The 18,025-nt window shown below is 35.7% G+C and overlaps 1 protein-coding gene and 1 non-coding gene across 5 annotated transcripts; both read left to right on the top strand.

Moving 5' to 3' along the window:
• Positions 1-261: 261 nt before the first annotated feature.
• Positions 262-333, top strand: TRNAM-CAU. Its single transcript has one exon. It is a non-coding gene; the product is annotated as a tRNA-Met (tRNA).
• A 1,895-nt stretch (positions 334-2,228) lies between these two features.
• Positions 2,229-10,880, top strand: LOC106759620 (actin-related protein 2/3 complex subunit 1B). Of its 4 annotated transcripts, XM_022779724.1 has the most exons (17): positions 2,245-2,397; positions 2,597-3,137; positions 3,217-3,304; positions 4,610-4,652; positions 5,050-5,126; positions 5,256-5,350; positions 5,964-6,033; positions 6,870-6,939; positions 7,365-7,438; positions 7,524-7,566; positions 7,984-8,065; positions 8,587-8,675; positions 8,783-8,868; positions 9,106-9,169; positions 10,045-10,151; positions 10,375-10,430; positions 10,538-10,880. In XM_022779724.1, exons 2-17 carry the CDS (start codon positions 3,116-3,118, stop codon positions 10,594-10,596), a joined length of 1,125 nt encoding a protein of 374 aa, XP_022635445.1. In that variant the 5' UTR covers positions 2,245-2,397; positions 2,597-3,115; the 3' UTR covers positions 10,597-10,880. The 4 variants fall into 4 exon arrangements, with proteins under 4 accessions (XP_022635444.1, XP_014498375.1, XP_022635445.1 ...); XM_022779723.1 differs by lacking the exon at positions 2,597-3,137 and having other exon boundaries at positions 2,229-2,397; XM_022779725.1 differs by lacking the exon at positions 2,597-3,137 and having other exon boundaries at positions 2,250-2,397; positions 4,567-4,652.
• Positions 10,881-18,025: the final 7,145 nt, after the last annotated feature.

Below are 18,025 nucleotides of genomic sequence, written 5' to 3'. Positions count from 1 at the left end.
CTTCTTTTGTAATGATTAAAATATAATAAAAACAAAATATTTTAAATAATTAGGTTGAATTTGAAATTAAGGTGATTATCTTGAAGAGGAGATAAGACTATTAAAGTACAATATGTTTATTTAAAAAAACAATAAATTAAAATCTAGGGCGTGCGCTTATAAGAAAAATAGACAAATTTTAAGAGCTCAAAATTATTGTCAATAGCTTTTCTCGGCCAGTTGTCATGGATTTAAATTATTATTGCGAAATTTAATTCAACAATCAGAGTGGCGCAGCGGAAGCGTGGTGGGCCCATAACCCACAGGTCCCAGGATCGAAACCTGGCTCTGATAATGTGTAATTTTTTTCTTTTTCAGTTTTTTTGTATATAATTTTATTAAAAACCTTAATAAATTTCTACTGAAACCACAGAAAATGTCTTGTATTTTAATTTCTAAAAAAAATGTTATTTATGGATTGTTTCTTTTTGTTCCTTAGACATTATAATATATTTATCCTTCTAAGAACATTTTAAATTTGTTGCCTTTAAAATTATTATTTTTGTCATGTTTTCACTTTCAACTATAAAACTTGAGCCATAATTTGATATTCACTCTGAGAAATACGTATTTACAAAATATAAGTTAAGAAAGCAAAACTAAAAAATATATTTTTGTTAGAGAATTCTCACCATTATTGAGCGTTTATATTCAAAATGACTATTTAAACTTTAAGAGAATAATTTGTTTTTACGTAAAAATTATTATGATAAAATATGTCGTAAAATAATAAAACAAGATTTCAAATTTTTTATTCTGAAAATAACTAGATAACTTAAAATTAAATAATTTCAAATATTTTAAGAATAAATAATTTGAAATCATTCGCGTCCTTAAATTTATACAATTAGTTTCTATATTTTTTGTTTAAACCCTCATTTAGTCATTATATTTGTGTGTCAATTTCAAATGGGTCCTTTTTTATTTCGGTCCTAATCACACTCATACTCATTACACTCCTCTCTTTGCAAGTATGCTAAGAATTTTCAATCACCCTTGAACGTAGAAACCCTATGATTTTAGGGATCTCACCACTGCACAAAATCTCATCAACGAGGGGGCTTCGAATGAATTTAATCAACGAACGACGACTCCTGCAACGCGTCGACAAGAGGATGTGAGAGAAGTTGCGGTGTTTGTAGAGTTTATCGATTAGGGATGAGAGGGAGGAGAGGATGCGAGGAAGGTTGCAGAGGTTAGGGTTCGAGGAGAAGATGGTGGGACTTGGCTTCGAGGTGGAGGAGCGTGTCAATGGCGATGCTAAAAAGATTGGTGTTCGCGTAAAGGGCTTTGGAAGTTTGAGAACTTCAATTTATAATTTTTATTTTAAATAAAATTTCCCCTTAATTAAACAATGCATATCAACATTAACACGTCAGCATCAATTAACATCGTCTGACAGAGACAGGGTAAAATTGACTCTTTTCATAAAAGAAATATAACCCAATTGAATAGTTGAAAAAATGAACACAAGTGAGACTACCATACAAAAATAAAGGTCAAGGGAGGATATTTAAATTTAGTAAATTTAAGATAATAATTACCGTATTCAAATAAACTATTTAAAAATAAAACAATTTAAATTTAATTTAGTTGAATTTGTTTATAAATTATAAAATTCTATATAAGGTAAGAATTACACTCTAATAATTAGGTAACACCAACAATATTGTAGAAATTATTACAGTCTAAATTTTTTTATTCAAATTAAAAGAAATACTTTTCAATTATATTTGAGAGAGTGAGATGTTAAGATTCAAAGTGAGGTTATTTATTTCTGAAATAAAAAGAAATAAGATGAATAATATATAGAAACAAGACTTACAAATTAATTATCTTACAGTTGAAAATGGTATTTTAATTTCTTAAATAAAATATCCGATATTTCTACTCTGAAAGTAAAATATTTAATAAGAAAAAATTTAAAATAAATAAATAAATAAATACATAAAAACAAGAAAGACTAAGAAAATAATGCCAAACAAAATATTGAAATTGTTACTAAAAAAATTATTTAAAGAATGTAAAAATCACGTTTGATAAAAAAAATACAATTGAAATGAACGACTAACCAATAATGCATAAGATTTATATCTTTAAAAGCTTAAAAAAGTTAGAATTAAACCATTTTTTAAGTTTGAAGTAAACTAATTTTTGAACAAAATATTCTTAAAAAATGAGTAATTCATACTCAAACAATCCCTAACTAACCCCGTTCACTTCACTCCACTTCACCGCCAGATCTCGTTCTATTCTGTTTCACTCACGGCACAAAAGAAAGAGAAATAATGGCGGTCATGGCGGTTCACCAATTCGCGCAATGTATTACTTGCCACGCCTGGAGCGCCGATCAATCTAGTAATTACTCTCTCTCTATATATATGTTTCAATTTCTTTATTTTTTCGGTTTGGATTCCGACAAATTCACTGTTTCGAGAGAGAATAGAGCACGCCTTTCGCTTTTTCTTTTACCAATTTTAGGGAATCCGATTCGGCGGTGGTTTGAATTTGATATGTTCTGTTCGTCTATGAAATCTGGAGTTTTCTGATTTTGCAGATGCGATTTTGATTGGATCTGATTTTATGTTTTATTTTGAGTTTTTTTATTTGAAATCGAACGGAGGCTGTGGTTTGTGGAAATTAGAAACCTTCTGCACGAAGATTGTTCGGTAGCGAAGCTGATAATCACCACGTGTGGAGTGTTGATGTTTTCTTTGCTTGAATTAGGAAGCGTTTTGTTCGTGAAGCTTGGACAATTGTTCATTTTAGTGTGTTTAATTTCCTATGGAAATTGTGTAACTTGTTTTATTGTTTTGATGATCAGTTTGAGTAATTTCGTTTGTGATATTTAATTTATTTGAGTTTTGCGCAAACTACTGCATTGTGATGGTGGGAGAATGGTATTGTTTATGAAGGAAAACACACTTGGTTATATTATTGTAAACCTCGGTCATGGGTGTATAAAAAACTTGAGCGAGAGTTACTAAGTTGTGGACCCAAAGCAGAGCATAGGATGTTTGAAGAACTTGAGTGAGAGCTACTAGAAGTTGTAGTGTGCAACGTGAAATTTTTTGACATGGGGAGGGAGAAATTAGGAGGTTGAGCATAAAGTTTTGTTCACTTTGTTTGGATGTTTGAAATGTCAAATTGCTGTGACCTAAAGTGTTCATAAAACAGGGGTTTTGGAGCTCTTTACATCATGTGTGGTGCATTGCAATGTGCAGCTACAATTACTGCTACTCTTACTGCTATTTGCACATGGAGGGTAAATCCCTATTTTGGCCCATTTTCAGAATTTTCCAACCTGTTATTTTGATATATCTATTCTTAGAAAGAGTTTTTGGTCAACTTAATTTCATAAAACTGGTTTATAAGAGAGGATTGCATCCTGCTTATATACTCTATTTTAGTCATACTATTAGTCAGTACGTGATTTTCAACATATTTCTCTTACGCCAAGGATTGGACATTTTGAGTGTTAGACTGGATATTAAGAGGTAAGTCCCCTACTTGCCTAATAGTGGATAACATGTTAAACCTAGCAACAATTGAAAAGGGTTCGTGTCTAACACAATTTTACAAAATTAACTTGTAAGTTTAAACTTGAATGTCACTCATATTTGATTTTAGCCATACCACTAAATATCTATCATTTTCCCGTTTGCTTTAGAATATGGAAAACCCTCCTTTTTGTTCCTATACAATCATTTCTTTTTTACCAGCCTGTGCTTGTCTCATCTACCCTCACGAGCTCAAGTCCATTGGTTCCTCGCAGTACCTATGGTCATTCCCAGCATTTACCAGTATTTCTGGTCACCGAGTCTTGTGTTATCTCAACCATGCATTTCCTATGCCCATCCGCATATTCTCTGGTGACCGAATCACATTTTGTCATTCAACCCCCTACTGTTCTATTCTTTTTGACTGTGACGTATTAAATAAGAATATCACTTTGCTTTTGAATACACACACACACACACATATTGGCAAGGGGTGTAGCCGCCATCATAATCTACTATCCTTCTGTAGCACCTTTTTGTGGTTGACCTTTCCGTGTTACGGTCCAAGATTGACAGCTATGCTCATGACATGTGTAATCGAAATATGTTTGGACTTGGAAGTTTGATCTCAACTAGCAAGATTATAGTGGGAATATTTTCTGATATTTAGTTCCTTGTTGCTAATGCATTAATATTAGGAAATTTATTCTAAGTTGCTGTTTTGGACCAAATTGGTAATTTTGTCTCCATACATAATAATTAATTGTTATAAAGCTCGCGAAACGGTGGATATAATTTAAGATGCCTCAACATTTTCTTTTCTCATGCAAATGTAATTCCCGACAGGACTTTTCCATGAATATGATAGGCAAACATTTTAACATTTCATGTATCAGTATATTCCAAGATTAAGAGTACAGTTTATGGGTCTTCCGATTACAAATCTATTTTTTATTGTATTTAAGGCATATTATTACTGCTTTTGTTGATTTTTCAAATATTGTAATATGTTTATCTCCTTCTGTAGTGGTCGCTTTATGTCCAAACAATAATGAAGTGCACATCTATAGGTTGGTTGAAGACAAATGGGAAAAGGTGTATGTTCTTCAAAAGGTAGTATGCTAATATTCCTCCTTTTGTTTCTTTTAAAATAATGTTATTAATTATGTACTTTTGTTTGTGGCTTTGATCACAGTAGTAATTATGTAAGACTTATCTTTTTTATGCTTAGTGATTAAAAAGTTAAATTCGACTTTCAGAAGTATTGAAATGGCAGTAAGAATGAAGGCAATTTTCAAACTATAAGTTGTACTACATTTGTGGTGCATATCATATTGTTCTTTGAATTACTATACGAGTCTCCAGTAGCATTTGATTTTTTTCCCATGAAGTCAACTCTGATGCCAATAATATAATGATTTTTTTTCTAATTCAACTCTGTTTATAGTGGATTAACTAATTTGGTTGGAGATTTAGTGAATAGTTTCATTTCTTGGCTTTTTTTTCTCAGCATGATCAGGTAATTTCTGGGATAGACTGGAGTGCAAGATCAAATAGAATAGTTACCGCATCCCATGATCGGAATTCGTGAGTGCCTGTGTGATTTAGAGCATTAAACTTGTCATCCTAGGTCTTGGTGACTTTTTAACATTGCATTTTTTATATATACACAATACATAATAACAAGTTTAGATGCATACCACGTGTTCTTTGTAGATATGTCTGGAACCTTGAACAATCAGAATGGGTGCCAACTCTTGTTATCCTTAGATTAAACCGTGCTGCTCTTTGTGTTCAATGGAGTCCAAAAGGTATTTAGCATGTTGCCGTGGTTCATTTTCTATATGCTTGTCTTCTTAAGTAGATATACGTCTATATCCATGAAACTTCATGCAGGGAAAATAATTACTCCAAAAGTTATGAGTTGTCTTCCTTCTAAAGTTAGAAAATAATCACTCCGAAAGTTGTTAGTTGTCTGCCTTTTAGTGTTAGATAAGGAAATTTTTGTTTCCAAGTCATCCCATATTTTAAAATAATTGTTTACGATTAAAAGCTTTTCTTCCTTCACAACCCCTTGCACGATTAGATTGCAGTTAGTGTCTGTGTTGGAAGAAATAATGACTAAGATGCTATCATAAGCCAACTTTAATTATGCCCTTGTCGTGCATGTCTGGTGCAATTTTATACTTGATCAAATTTTTACCCTCCCAAGTCTTGGGTGCAATGTTAATATTGGAGGTTTGATCCTCCAAGGTGCCACTTCCGTCCTTTCTTACTCAAGTGCTTTCACCTTCTTTCCAATATCCTTTTCTTTTGAGGTTTTCCTATAATAATTGTCTAAACCTTTTTTGTTAACTATTTTGTAATTTGTTGTTAAAAAAGTTATATGTTATGGTTATGATGCATTTCCAATTTTTTTGGCAGAAAACAAATTTGCAGTGGGGAGTGGAGCCAAAACTATTTGTATATGCTACTATGAGCAGGACAACAACTGGTTTCTCTTTCTTTCCTTGCACTTTATTTCCCTGCTTCTTTAGCATCTTGGCTACAATAAAAAAGAAATGTATTTAACATGGTTATTTTCAGTGTTTTAATCTCGTTAGATGCGCTTACCTGCAGTTTGACTTTCCCTAGTAACACCACCATGACTAATAGTTTATTTATTTATTAAGAGAAGCGGAAGCTCAAAACTAGCAGTAAAGAAAAATTTGTTAAATGTGAATTAGGTGGCTTGTATGGTTAAAAGGGGAAATGGAAACTTACCCAATAAGTTTACAATTTTCCAACTTCTAAAGAAAATTTACCGAGTGTGTCATCGTTAACACAATGAGACCCCAAAAAAGAAAAAAAAAGTTTTTTAAATTTGACACTTCAACAGTGTCTGACACATCTTGTATATATGTTGTATCTGTGTCAGCATCAGACATGGGGACACACATTGAATTGAAGAGCTATGTCTCTGCTTCATAAAATGTCTTGGTCATGTCCTTAACTTGTTCATAAATCTTGCCTTTGATAATGTTTAATAATTCAAATTGATGGAGTATGCTACTTTCTAGTTAATTTGGGATTTAAGTTGACGTTAGTTAGAGTTGTTTTTGTAATGTATTTTCCATTTTTTATCTTGATATTATTTTAGCAATTAGTATGTTATATGACTCAATCCAATCCATTGCTTTCATGAGGAAGTTGGGTTAAAAAAATTCCTAAACCCGGCCCTTCCTGTGGACACACAGTTGACATAATTGGAACATCGAATTTCAAAATAGTTCATGGATCTTTATTTTCTTTTCATTGTTTATTCATTTTATATTTGTATCTGCTTTGCAGGTGGGTCAGCAAACTTATCAGGAAAAGACACAATTCTTCAGTGACAAGTGTTTCTTGGCATCCAGATAATGTTAGTTTGTCTTTCTCATAGATAAATTGATATTCCAAGTGTTTGTTTTTATTTTATAGTAGCTACTGAAAGCCTTTTTTGTATATCAAGTCAGTTCTAAGTTGCATTTGCTTGGCTAGCTGAAAAATTCTATAATTTGGCTTCTTTTTTTTTTCATATGGCTATATTTGTTGATTGCTATTATAATTTATATGTTATCCTATATTTTAAGTATATGCCATTTATTTATCTCCCGTATTCTAAATTCCTTTTTCTTATATTGTTTTACCCAAAAAACGTATTGGCCTGTTAAATTATTAGTTTCAGGCTCAAATTTCAAATAGTTGTGTTTTTCATGACATTGATAATTGTGTTCTGAAATATATTTTCTATGTGATGTAAAAAAAATCCTATGCACAACATCTTTGTTTTTCTTTGAACTGCAGATTTTTCTTGCGACAACATCTACAGATGGGAAATGCCGAGTATTCTCCACCTTTATTAAAGGCGTCGATGCAAAGTATGATAAAAGGATCTTTGACTGGAGCCGACTTTTTCTGTTTATGTTTTTATATCATTCAAGTTTAAATGTTGAATTGGCACAGGGATTCAAAAAAGGGTACTTCATCAGATTCAAAATTTGGAGAGGTTCAATTTTAACTCTTATTCCACATAAGATTTTTTTTATATTTGTGATCTGCTTAATGTAAAATAAATTTGCATACATGTTGCATTAAATACATTTCTTGTGAAGCCTGTTAAATATCCTATGGACGTATTATTTACCTGTTGTTGATTGTAAAGTTGAAATGATATTATTTAAAAAGAAGACTTTGTAAAGGTTTGATGTCTGGATTTATATATTTTAGCATACTGATCAGTGACTGAATGCAGCTGAAAGAATTGATTTGTATAAGATTATTATAATGAACTGAATATCTCATTAGCTTTCTTGTTAACATTTTTCTTCTATCTCTTAAAAAACAGAAGAAAATATAGATATGAAATGAGAAGACATGTTGGCTAAGTGTATCTTCTGCTAATACTGTTTTTGTTGTCCAACAGCTGATTGTTCAGCTTGATCTCTCGTCATCTTGGACATTTGGAGTCAAGTGGTCACCAAGTGGCAATACTCTAGCATATGTAGGTGAGGAAATTCTTTTATCTGGATGGTTACCCTCTGCTAGCTTAAGATTGTGACGGCAAGTTAGATGCTTTTGCTGAGGTTTAGTTATCATCTTTATGTTTTAATCAAAGAAGAATTTTATAGATAAATTTTTTGGTACTATCAGGTATTCATGGCACACAAATTTTTTTATCTACATATTATATTAAAATAAAATATTGGGCTTCTATGTAAAATCACGGAATCTTCTGAAATTATTGTATTTTATCAAGTCACGTTGTGTCTTTTACTCTTGAGCATGTTGAGACAGAGAGAAACAAGAGAGCATAGGTTAAATTTCGTGTGTGCAGACTACGACAGAGCTATGGAATCTACAGGGCAAAAACATATTTACAAAATATTGAGCACATAGTTACAAAATATTTAGTTACACTATTTTAAGCTAATAAAACATATAGAATCAATTTAATTAATCTTAATATCCACCATTATTATATTTACAATGTTCTAACAGACCAACTATATTTGTTAATTTTATACAGGTCATAATTCTATGATATATTTTGTTGATGATGTTGGTCCTTCTCCTTTGGCCCAAAATGTTGTGTTCCGTGATTTGCCCCTCCGTGATGTGGGTCAGCATCCACCCTGTCTATCTATTTTTAGTTTTCCATTGTTTTTTTTGCTTATTGACTGATATTTTTGGAACTGGGGGAACATTATATGACATGTTTTCAGGTACTATTTGTTTCTGAAAGAAAAGTGATAGGTGTAGGATTTGATTGCAACCCAATGGTTTTTGCGGCAGATGAAAGAGGAACTTGGTACGTATAAATTCAGTCAGATATTTTTGTGTTTTTGAATTATCCTATCGTGACTTTGTCCAATTTGTATGCTGCAGTATTTCCACTTTCTAATCGAGCTAGAATTATTGTGTTTTTTAATCTCTACATAATGACGCTTTTAACTATCTTTCTAGGTGTAGGAAAAGTGTTTGTTTTGGTTCCTCATTTATTTTTACTAATCTTTGAATGTGTTTTTTTTTTTTTTTTTATCTATAGGAGTTTTGTCAGGTATCTGGGAGAACGGAAAGCAGTATCTTCTGCATCAAGATATGGCTCACAGGTAACTGAGTTTCTTGCAAAAGATTATTCAGTATTTAGCTATGAGAAACGTGAATCTCCTGCTGGAAATCAATTTCATTAATAGTGGTGGCTAACTTGAAAATACTGATGGAGTTGGGGCATGGCTAACAGAGAGAATTCCTTGTCCTCCTACGTTCCTAACACATTTAGATTTTGTCAACTTGGAAAGATCAAAGAAAAATGTGAACAAAAAATTATGCTGTCTGCTTGAGGGAATGATAACTTCCATTTTGATGTCTGATGAAGATACTCTCATCGTGCCAGCATTTACCTGAACCCCACAAATTAATAAAAGAAAGTTGCTGTTTTAACCTACCAAGGAACATGCATAAGAATCTCTAGTTGACATATTTTTATGAAAATAAAATTTTAATTTCGAGAAAATGGGAAAGTACAATTTAGCAGAGGATTTAGAATGGAACCAACTGCTAAAATGAGTATATTAGAATGTTATGGTAAATTGTAACACGAGCTGTGAAAGGTTAGTCTTTTAAAATCTGCAACATAAAACGAACTGATCCAACCACCTTATCTGGTTTTCTGTGTCATCTACTCCTCGTATTAATGGATCAATTCTATCTTTTTAATGCTATACCGGAACAAAAAAATAGCGACGGACATAATTTGCAAATTTGTTTATCGAGAGACAAAAAATGTAATTAAGTATTTTCCTCATTATCTATACCCCATTATAATGTGAACTTTGACAGCTGAATCAAGCTTAAAGATAGGTTAGCACAAGGTCATAAGTTGTAGGCTTGTAGATATTTCGTTTATTCTTTGTAGTATTTCTGTATATGTAATAACTGGAGGTTTACTCTTTCCTTCATTTGTCAAATTATGTCTTATAACCAGTTCTCTGAAGCATTTGGGAAGTTTTATGGTCAATCAAAGCATGGAGTGAACAACGATGCAGTTGAAACTTCAAGAACTCGTGGAACTGTTCATGAGAACTGTATAAAGTATGTATCTCCTTCATGAACTGTACTTTCTCGAAATGCGATTGGTTATGTTACATATTTTCTTTGTAAAATGCTAGCTTTCTCAATTCTACAATATTGTAGCGGTTTCCATTGTTGTGTTCAATTTTTATGCCTCTACTGCCTGCAACACAATGACAGTGGGATTGGGGCAACTTAGTTCATATAAAATGCTAACGACTGGGTTGATTTTTGGCCTCTATAGTTGTATTATACCTCTTGGGGATCATGGAAAAATGATAAGGCGTTTCAGCACATCAGGTTAGCGGAGAATGATGATCATCTGAAATTTTTGTTATTTTTTTTGTGCTGATAATGTTAGTCTCGAGAAGGCTGCTTTTTCTAATGCTTACACATTGAATATACAGGATTAGATGGAAGAATTGTTGTATGGGATTTGGAAAATGAGCAAGACCTGTTAGAATAATAAGCTCATCAGTAAATCGTCACATCTTAATGGTAAAGCATCTGAAGTTGATTGTTGCATGAAGCATTATACCTTGTAAATTAATTTGGGTATGAGGGATTTAAGTGATCTCTTGTCATTATAATCAAGACTTGAAAGTGTCAGATATTTCACTCCCTAGAGTATGTCTATAAACTCTACCTCGATGTTAACGTATTCTCTTATTCAATATTCTGCCTGTTGTTTTCCATGCAATCACTCTCCGGAAAGGATATATAACCAGTTTCATTGTTAGAGGGCTTAAATGTTTTTCCTTTATTCTAAACGTCATAGATATTTTCATTTGGTTAAAGTTTTCATCGTAAAACTTTTATTTCTCATAAATCCTTATGTAAAATGGAAATTTGTCCTTTAAGTGTAACTTTCAAATTACGTTTTTGTACTTTTAAATATAACAATTTTTCGTTTGACTTTATTTTTTTTGTGTTTTCTAAATAAGTATTGATGACTTTTACTTTAGTCTTTGCTAAATATTTTTGTGATTTTTAGACTCACATTTTTTTAGTTTTAGCTTTTTCAGTTACTGTAATTAGTTTAGCAATGACAACTAACAAGATAAAGAATAATAATTAAAATAATTAAGACAATGAAGACGATTTTAAATTAATAGTTATATTATTTTTAAGCTCATTTGGTACTCATGTTGTGTAAAATTTACCAACTTTCCTTAATAGAGAATGCTTACTAAATTAAATGTATACGCAAAGTTGTCAATTTTAAATTCACGATGTTTATGCAAAGTAGTAAACTTGAATGTAAAGTAAATTGGCTAAAAAAGCACAACATATTATTAATATGAACCCTTACACGCAAATTCTATATAATTACTTTATTGAAAGGCAAAGGTTAAATGCTATTGAAAGAATCATACATATAGCCACAAGTAGGGACAAAAAGTTTTAAAAACGAAAGATCGAAAGTGCTTGGATTTGCTTCTGAGCTAAAAGTATGATTCTATTTTCTGTTTCTAGTTCTTCTTCAGTTATAAAAGCTTTTTGATGTGTAATTGGTGAAACAGTTTTCAATTCAAGGTGAATCGTTAGCTCTTATCTTTTGTAAGGATAAGTTTTGAGAAAAAGATATAGTAAGGTTCAACATATATCCTACTTTCTGTTCTAGACCAAACTTTTAGATATTTATTTTTGGTTTCATTTTAAAAATTTTCTTATTAATAAAGATATCTTATAGATATATAAAGTTATATGCATGTCTTGTTTTATTTTATATGAGATGACTACCAAAATCGTTGCGGAACCGTGAGAGAAAGAATGGTTTCTCATATAGTCTAACACTATGTTCATAACTTTTACATATATAAAATAAACTAATTTTCCAAAAACATAAAATTTCGAAAATCATCCATTCAATAATTTTACAATGTAAAAACCTTATTCTTGAAGTTATTCATTAAAGATTTAATATCAAGATATAACAGTCTAATTCCTTTGTATTAAAAACCATCTTTTTATTTATTTATTTATAAAGAGTTAAATTTCTGAGGTGATGCTGTTTCAATTTTTTTATTTCATTGTTTGTTGCTTAATGAAAATGATCAAGACTAAGTCTATCAAGGAAACTTTTATAATAGGATTTCGTAAGGTATTGTGGTGTAGTAATCTACACTGTAGATCTTGTATACAAATTCCCTTCTCATCATAATTTAATTATTACTTTTATGCATATGTAGTATAGTGGCCCTTAGACAGATCGGGAAGGGTGTAAGGAAGATCGGGCATGAGGTGACACCGATCGGAATAAACAGCATCAACAGAAGAAGGGGTGAATTCCATGGTACGATCTTGAGGAATGATAAACGGCACTTAGGCAGATCGAGAACAGTATGAAGAAGATCGGCTATGAATTAGCACCGATCGGAGAAAACTATATCAACATTAGAAAATGGAACGAATTTCAGTATGGAAGTAGGAAGCAGTTGTGGTCAGTTGACGAAGATATTTCGCGAATTTAACGGAGCGAGAATCCAGGAAGCATGAAGCAGTCGTGGATAACGGAATGGTAAGGCAGTTGCGGATAATACGGAGAAAATCACGGGACTTCAGGTATGATCTAAGGCAATTCCTGTTAAAGTGGAACGATTCCTCTATAAATAAGAGGGGACAACTCAGGTAAAGGATTGATTTTTGGCTTTAGTAGAAAAAGTTACTTAAAGTGATCTGGCTAACTTGATCGTTGGAGTGCTAACGTGCAGGTACACCCCGTTCAGTTGCTAGTTCGCTATCAGATACCTAAGAGAGAAGATCGTGATTGTAGCTTGTGAATCGTGGTCTCACTTTTCTACAAGAACATTTTGGCGCCCACCGTGGGGCCCGATTTTCAGAAACCTTTTTACGATCACAATGGCGGGAGATTTGACATTGCAGCTATTACAACAAATGCAGCGAGAAATGCAGGAGATGAGGGCAGAAATAGCTGCTATGCGAGCAGCGCGAGAAGATGTTCAGAACCGACCAGCAACCCAATCGGTTCATCTGGAGACGATTGACATCAATGGAGCAGAGAGCAGCCAAGCGGCGGTAGACGGAGTCGGAGATAATAATGGAGATCCTATCAACAATAACGGAGGAGTCAATAGGCGGGGTGGGCGAAGGTTGGAACACGATAGGGATGCGAACGTCAGAGGAGGGGGTGAACAGAATTTAAATGACAATCTGTTAAGTAGACACGGAGGTAACGAAAACGACCTAGAGAGGGAACGACGCAATGACCGTCGTAGAGGAGACGACGATCATACTGGAGCCAATTTTGATAATCGAAATGACAATCGTCGAAATCCCACCGTAGCTGATCGGGATAATGATAGAGTCGATCAGGCAGAAGGATTGCACCCTTTCACGGTGCCAGTCATGCGGACGGTTATGCCAGAAAATAAAGTGTTNCCAGTGATGGAGAGATATGGAGGCTCAACTGATCCCGTCAAGCATCTTAGATCTTTCATTGATGCCATGGCGGTGTATTCATCTGATGAAATGGTGTGGTGTAGAGTTTTTTCACTATCATTGAAAGGTGAAGCCCTGGACTGGTTCCATTCACTCCCACCCCTAACGATAGATTGTTTTGCGACTTTGCGACGATTGTTCNGTCAACANTACATTTCCAGTAAAACACCTGGAATGACNTATACAGCACTAATGAGAATAAAACAAGGGAGAGAAGAGTCATTGAAAACATTCATGGAAAGATTTAACCGAACGGCTCGACAAGTACGAAATGTTGATCAACGATTGATAGTCAGCGCCTTAACCTCTGCCTTAAAGCCAGGCCCTTTCGTTGACTACCTGTACGCTGAAGAACCACAAACCATGACCGAACTACAGCATAAATTAACAAGCTTCATCAGGATTGAAGAAGGAAGAGCCCATTATAAAGGCCAGGAGAGTGAGTCAAGAGGACCGATGAGGAGGGAAGGCATAAATCGAGAAATTCCAAGAAGAGATGAAAGGCCGATCGGTTCAAGGAGAATAAATCAACCCCAGCTTTTACAACGTACCCATCATACACCTCTTAACGCCCCTCGTACCAGGATTATGGAAGAAGCCCTAAGAGCAGATTTATTGAAGCCAGTTCAAGCTCCCACACCCCTAGGGGCCGACGGAAGCAAATATTGTAAATACCATCAAAACAGGGGTCACACTACTGAAGACTGCAACACTTTGAAAGATAAAATTGAAAACCTCATTCAAGCAGGACATTTGCAGAAATATGTGCAACGTCATCAAACGCACAACCAGAGCGGCATAACCCACAAGAGTGAAAAGAGTAGACGAAACCACAGCAGAAGCAGAAGCCGAAGCAGGGAGAGGGTGACTAAGGGTATAATAAATACAATCTCTGGTGGGTTTGCAGGAGGCGGTCCATCAATATCGGCCCGCAAAAGACATCTAAGAAATTTACACCATGTGAACCAAACGGGAGTAATTAAAAGGTCTATGCCTACGATCTCTTTTTCGGATAACGACTTCCATGCTCCAGATCCCGATCAAGACGATCCGATGGTAATAATAGCCATGATCGCTCGGTACCAGGTAGGGAAGGTGTTGATAGACCAAGGCAGTTCAGCCAATATTCTATATTGGAGGACATTCACGCAGATGGACATACCCGAAGGGGTTATCCAACCCTTCAACGAACAGATTGTGGGTTTTGCAGGTGAACGGGTGGACACAAAGGGATATATAGATCTCAAAGTAAGCTTAGGGTTGGAAAAAGATGCTAAAGAGCTTCCGGTTCGTTTCTTACTAGTCGAAGCAGATACCTCGTATAACGCCNTGTTAGGACGACCTTGTTTGAATGCATTCGGTGCTATTGTATCAACACCACACCTAGTGTTGAAATACCCTTCTGACCAAGGAACAGTATGTACCGTACGGGCTAACCAGAAGATGGCGAGGGAATGCTACGCAGCAGGGCTTAAGGTAAAGCAACGCACACACACGAAAATAGAAGATCGGTCGGTGATTGCAATGGCTGATCTAGACCCAAGGATGAATACAGAAGACCGAATGGAGCCCGTAGGAGAAACCCGATCATATANCCTGGATGCGGAACTGGACAGAGACACATCAGTTGGGAAAAACTTGAACGATTTCCAAACAATGAAGATCGGTGAAGTGCTAACTCGAAACAAGGATCTGTTTGCATGGGTTCCCTCTGATATGCCNGGAATACACCCAGACGTCATGGCTCATAAGCTATCGGTATTTCGCGATGCTCGGCCGGTCGCACAGAAGAAAAGAAGATTAGGGTTGGAAAAAAGGCAAGCAGTGGAAGAAGAGGTACAGAAATTGCTAGATGCCGGTTTTGTACGGGAAGTGAAATATACTACTTGGTTAGCCAATGTAGTATTAGTGAAAAAATCTAACGACAAATGGCGCATGTGCACTGATTTTACCGATCTGAATAAAGCGTGCCCCAAGGACACGTACCCTCTTCCCAGCATAGACGGCTTGGTGGATGGAGTGTCTGGTTATGAGGTATTAAGTTTCCTCGACGCATACTCGGGATACAACCAAATACCGATGCATGCACCTGACAGAGAGAAAACAGCTTTCATAACCGAACGGGGTACCTATTGCTATAATGTTATGNCGTTCGGTTTAAAGAATGCAGGGGCAACATACCAAAGANTCATGGATAAAGTATTNGAAAGCCAAATAGGAAGATGCATGGAGGTGTATGTTGACGACATGGTGGTACGTAGCCGTTCTCTAGATGAACATATTAAAGACTTGGAAGAAGTATTGGGNCAGATCAGGAAATACGGAATGAGGCTAAATCCCACAAAATGCACGTTCGGGGTTGATGCAGGTAGATTTCTGGGCTTCATGTTAACAGTAAGGGGAATAGAAGCAAACCCAGACAAGTGCAAGGCGATTCTGGAAATGAGAAGTCCGAATAATTTAAAAGAAATTCAACGACTGGTCGGACGGTTGACATCCTTGTCACGGTTTATCCCAAAATTGGCAGAAAAGATCAAACCTATTTTGATCCTTATGAGAAAGAACACATCAACAGGGTGGAATGCAGACTGTGAAAAAGCATTTCAAGAAGTGAAGCAGGTCCTGACCGTCCCACCAGTCATGGGCAGACCAGATCCCGATCATGCATTGCACATATTTTTGGCAGTGTCCGACACAGCGATCAGTGCCGCCTTAGTTCAAGAGAAACCTCAACANCGGTTGATCTATTTCGTTAGCAGAAGTCTGAAGGAAGCAGAAGTTCGGTATCAGAAATTGGAGAAAGTGGTTTTATCTCTCCTGTACGCCGCNCGTCGCCTCAGACCGTACTTCCAAGGACACCAGATGATCGTTCGAACAGACTTCCCAATAGCTAAAATCCTACGTAAACCGGATTTGGCTGGGAGAATGATTGGCTGGTCGGTTGAACTATCAGAGTTTGGATTACAATATGAACCCAGGGGATCAGTAAAAGGCCAACACTTAGCGGAATTTGCAGTCGAGTTACCATATGTCATAACCGAACAGGTATGGAAACTCTATGTGGATGGGTCTGCAGGAAAGTCACGTGGAGGAGCGGGAATAGTTCTAGAAGGTTCAGGCGGAGTGGTAATTGAACAATCAATAGTATTCAAATTCAAAGTCAGCAACAATCAGGCTGAATACGAAGCTTTGCTCGCTGGAATGGAACTCGCCCGGGATATTGGAGCAGAAATTGTAGAATGTCACACGGACTCTCAGATTGTTGAAGGACATATAAATGGTACGTATCAAGTACGAGACGATNACCTGTTAAGGTACTTTCACAGGGCGAAACAGTTGGAAAAACANTTTTCCAGATTCACTACAATCCATGTACCACGAGANCAAAACACACGAGCGGATCGGTTATCCAAGTTGGCCGACGGGAAGGAAAAAGGGGTCCTTAGTTCGGTCATTCGGCAGATCCTATCTCAGCCAAGTATAGAATGTCATGCTGTTTCCAATCAAAACAACCCGAACGACCAACAGTGCTGGAAGGATGAAATTGTTCAGTTAATTCGAAAACAAGACGCAGGGGATAACCTNCGAGCCGACGAGACAAAGAAGATATCTAGATATTGTCTGATTGGAGAAGACTTATACCGTAGGGGATATGTGACGCCAATAATGAAATGCTTATCGGTAGATGAGGCTACTTATGTCTTACAGGAATTACACCATGGTATATGTGGCAGACATACAGGAGGCCGAGCATTGAAGGCTCGAGTTCTAAGAGCTGGTTTCTTTTGGCCTACCTTAGAGCAGGATTGTTTAGCGTTTTCACAAAAGTGCATATCTTGTCAGAAGCACGGTAATGTTTTTCACGCTCCAGCAACAGAGTTACATAACATGTTTGCCCCTTGGCCGTTCGCTCAATGGGGTATGGATATAGTGGGCCCATTCCCGATCGGACGATCGCAAAAGAAATTTCTCCTTGTCGCTATAGATTACTTTACAAAATGGGTGGAAGCCGAGCCATTGGCTAAAATATCCACTACTCAAGTCAAACGATTTATCTGGCGTATCATATGCAGGTTCGGTTTGCCCAAAGTTATCATAACTGATAACGGACGACAATTTATCGACAAAAGATTGCAAGTCTTCTACAAGGAGCTCGGCATTGTGAGTGTTACAAGTTCTGTAGAACATCCTCAAACAAACGGCCAGGCCGAAGCGGCTAATAAAATTATTGTAAGCGAACTTAAGAAACGTCTAGGGGAGGCCAAAGGAGGATGGGTGGATGAGATTGACCAAATCTTATGGGGATATCGATGCTCCCCGCACGGTTCGACCGGTGAGTCACCTTTCAATCTCACTTACGGGACAGATGCTATGCTACCTGTCGAAGTAGGAGAGCCAACCGCGCGGCGACAACTTTCGGATATGGCAATTAA

Source organism: Vigna radiata, chromosome 4, assembly GCF_000741045.1.
Source record: "Vigna radiata var. radiata cultivar VC1973A chromosome 4, Vradiata_ver6, whole genome shotgun sequence".
Taxonomy (NCBI): Eukaryota; Viridiplantae; Streptophyta; class Magnoliopsida; order Fabales; family Fabaceae; genus Vigna; species Vigna radiata.
Note: the sequence above shows the minus strand (reverse complement) of the source record. Positions and strands in the feature narration are given on the sequence as shown.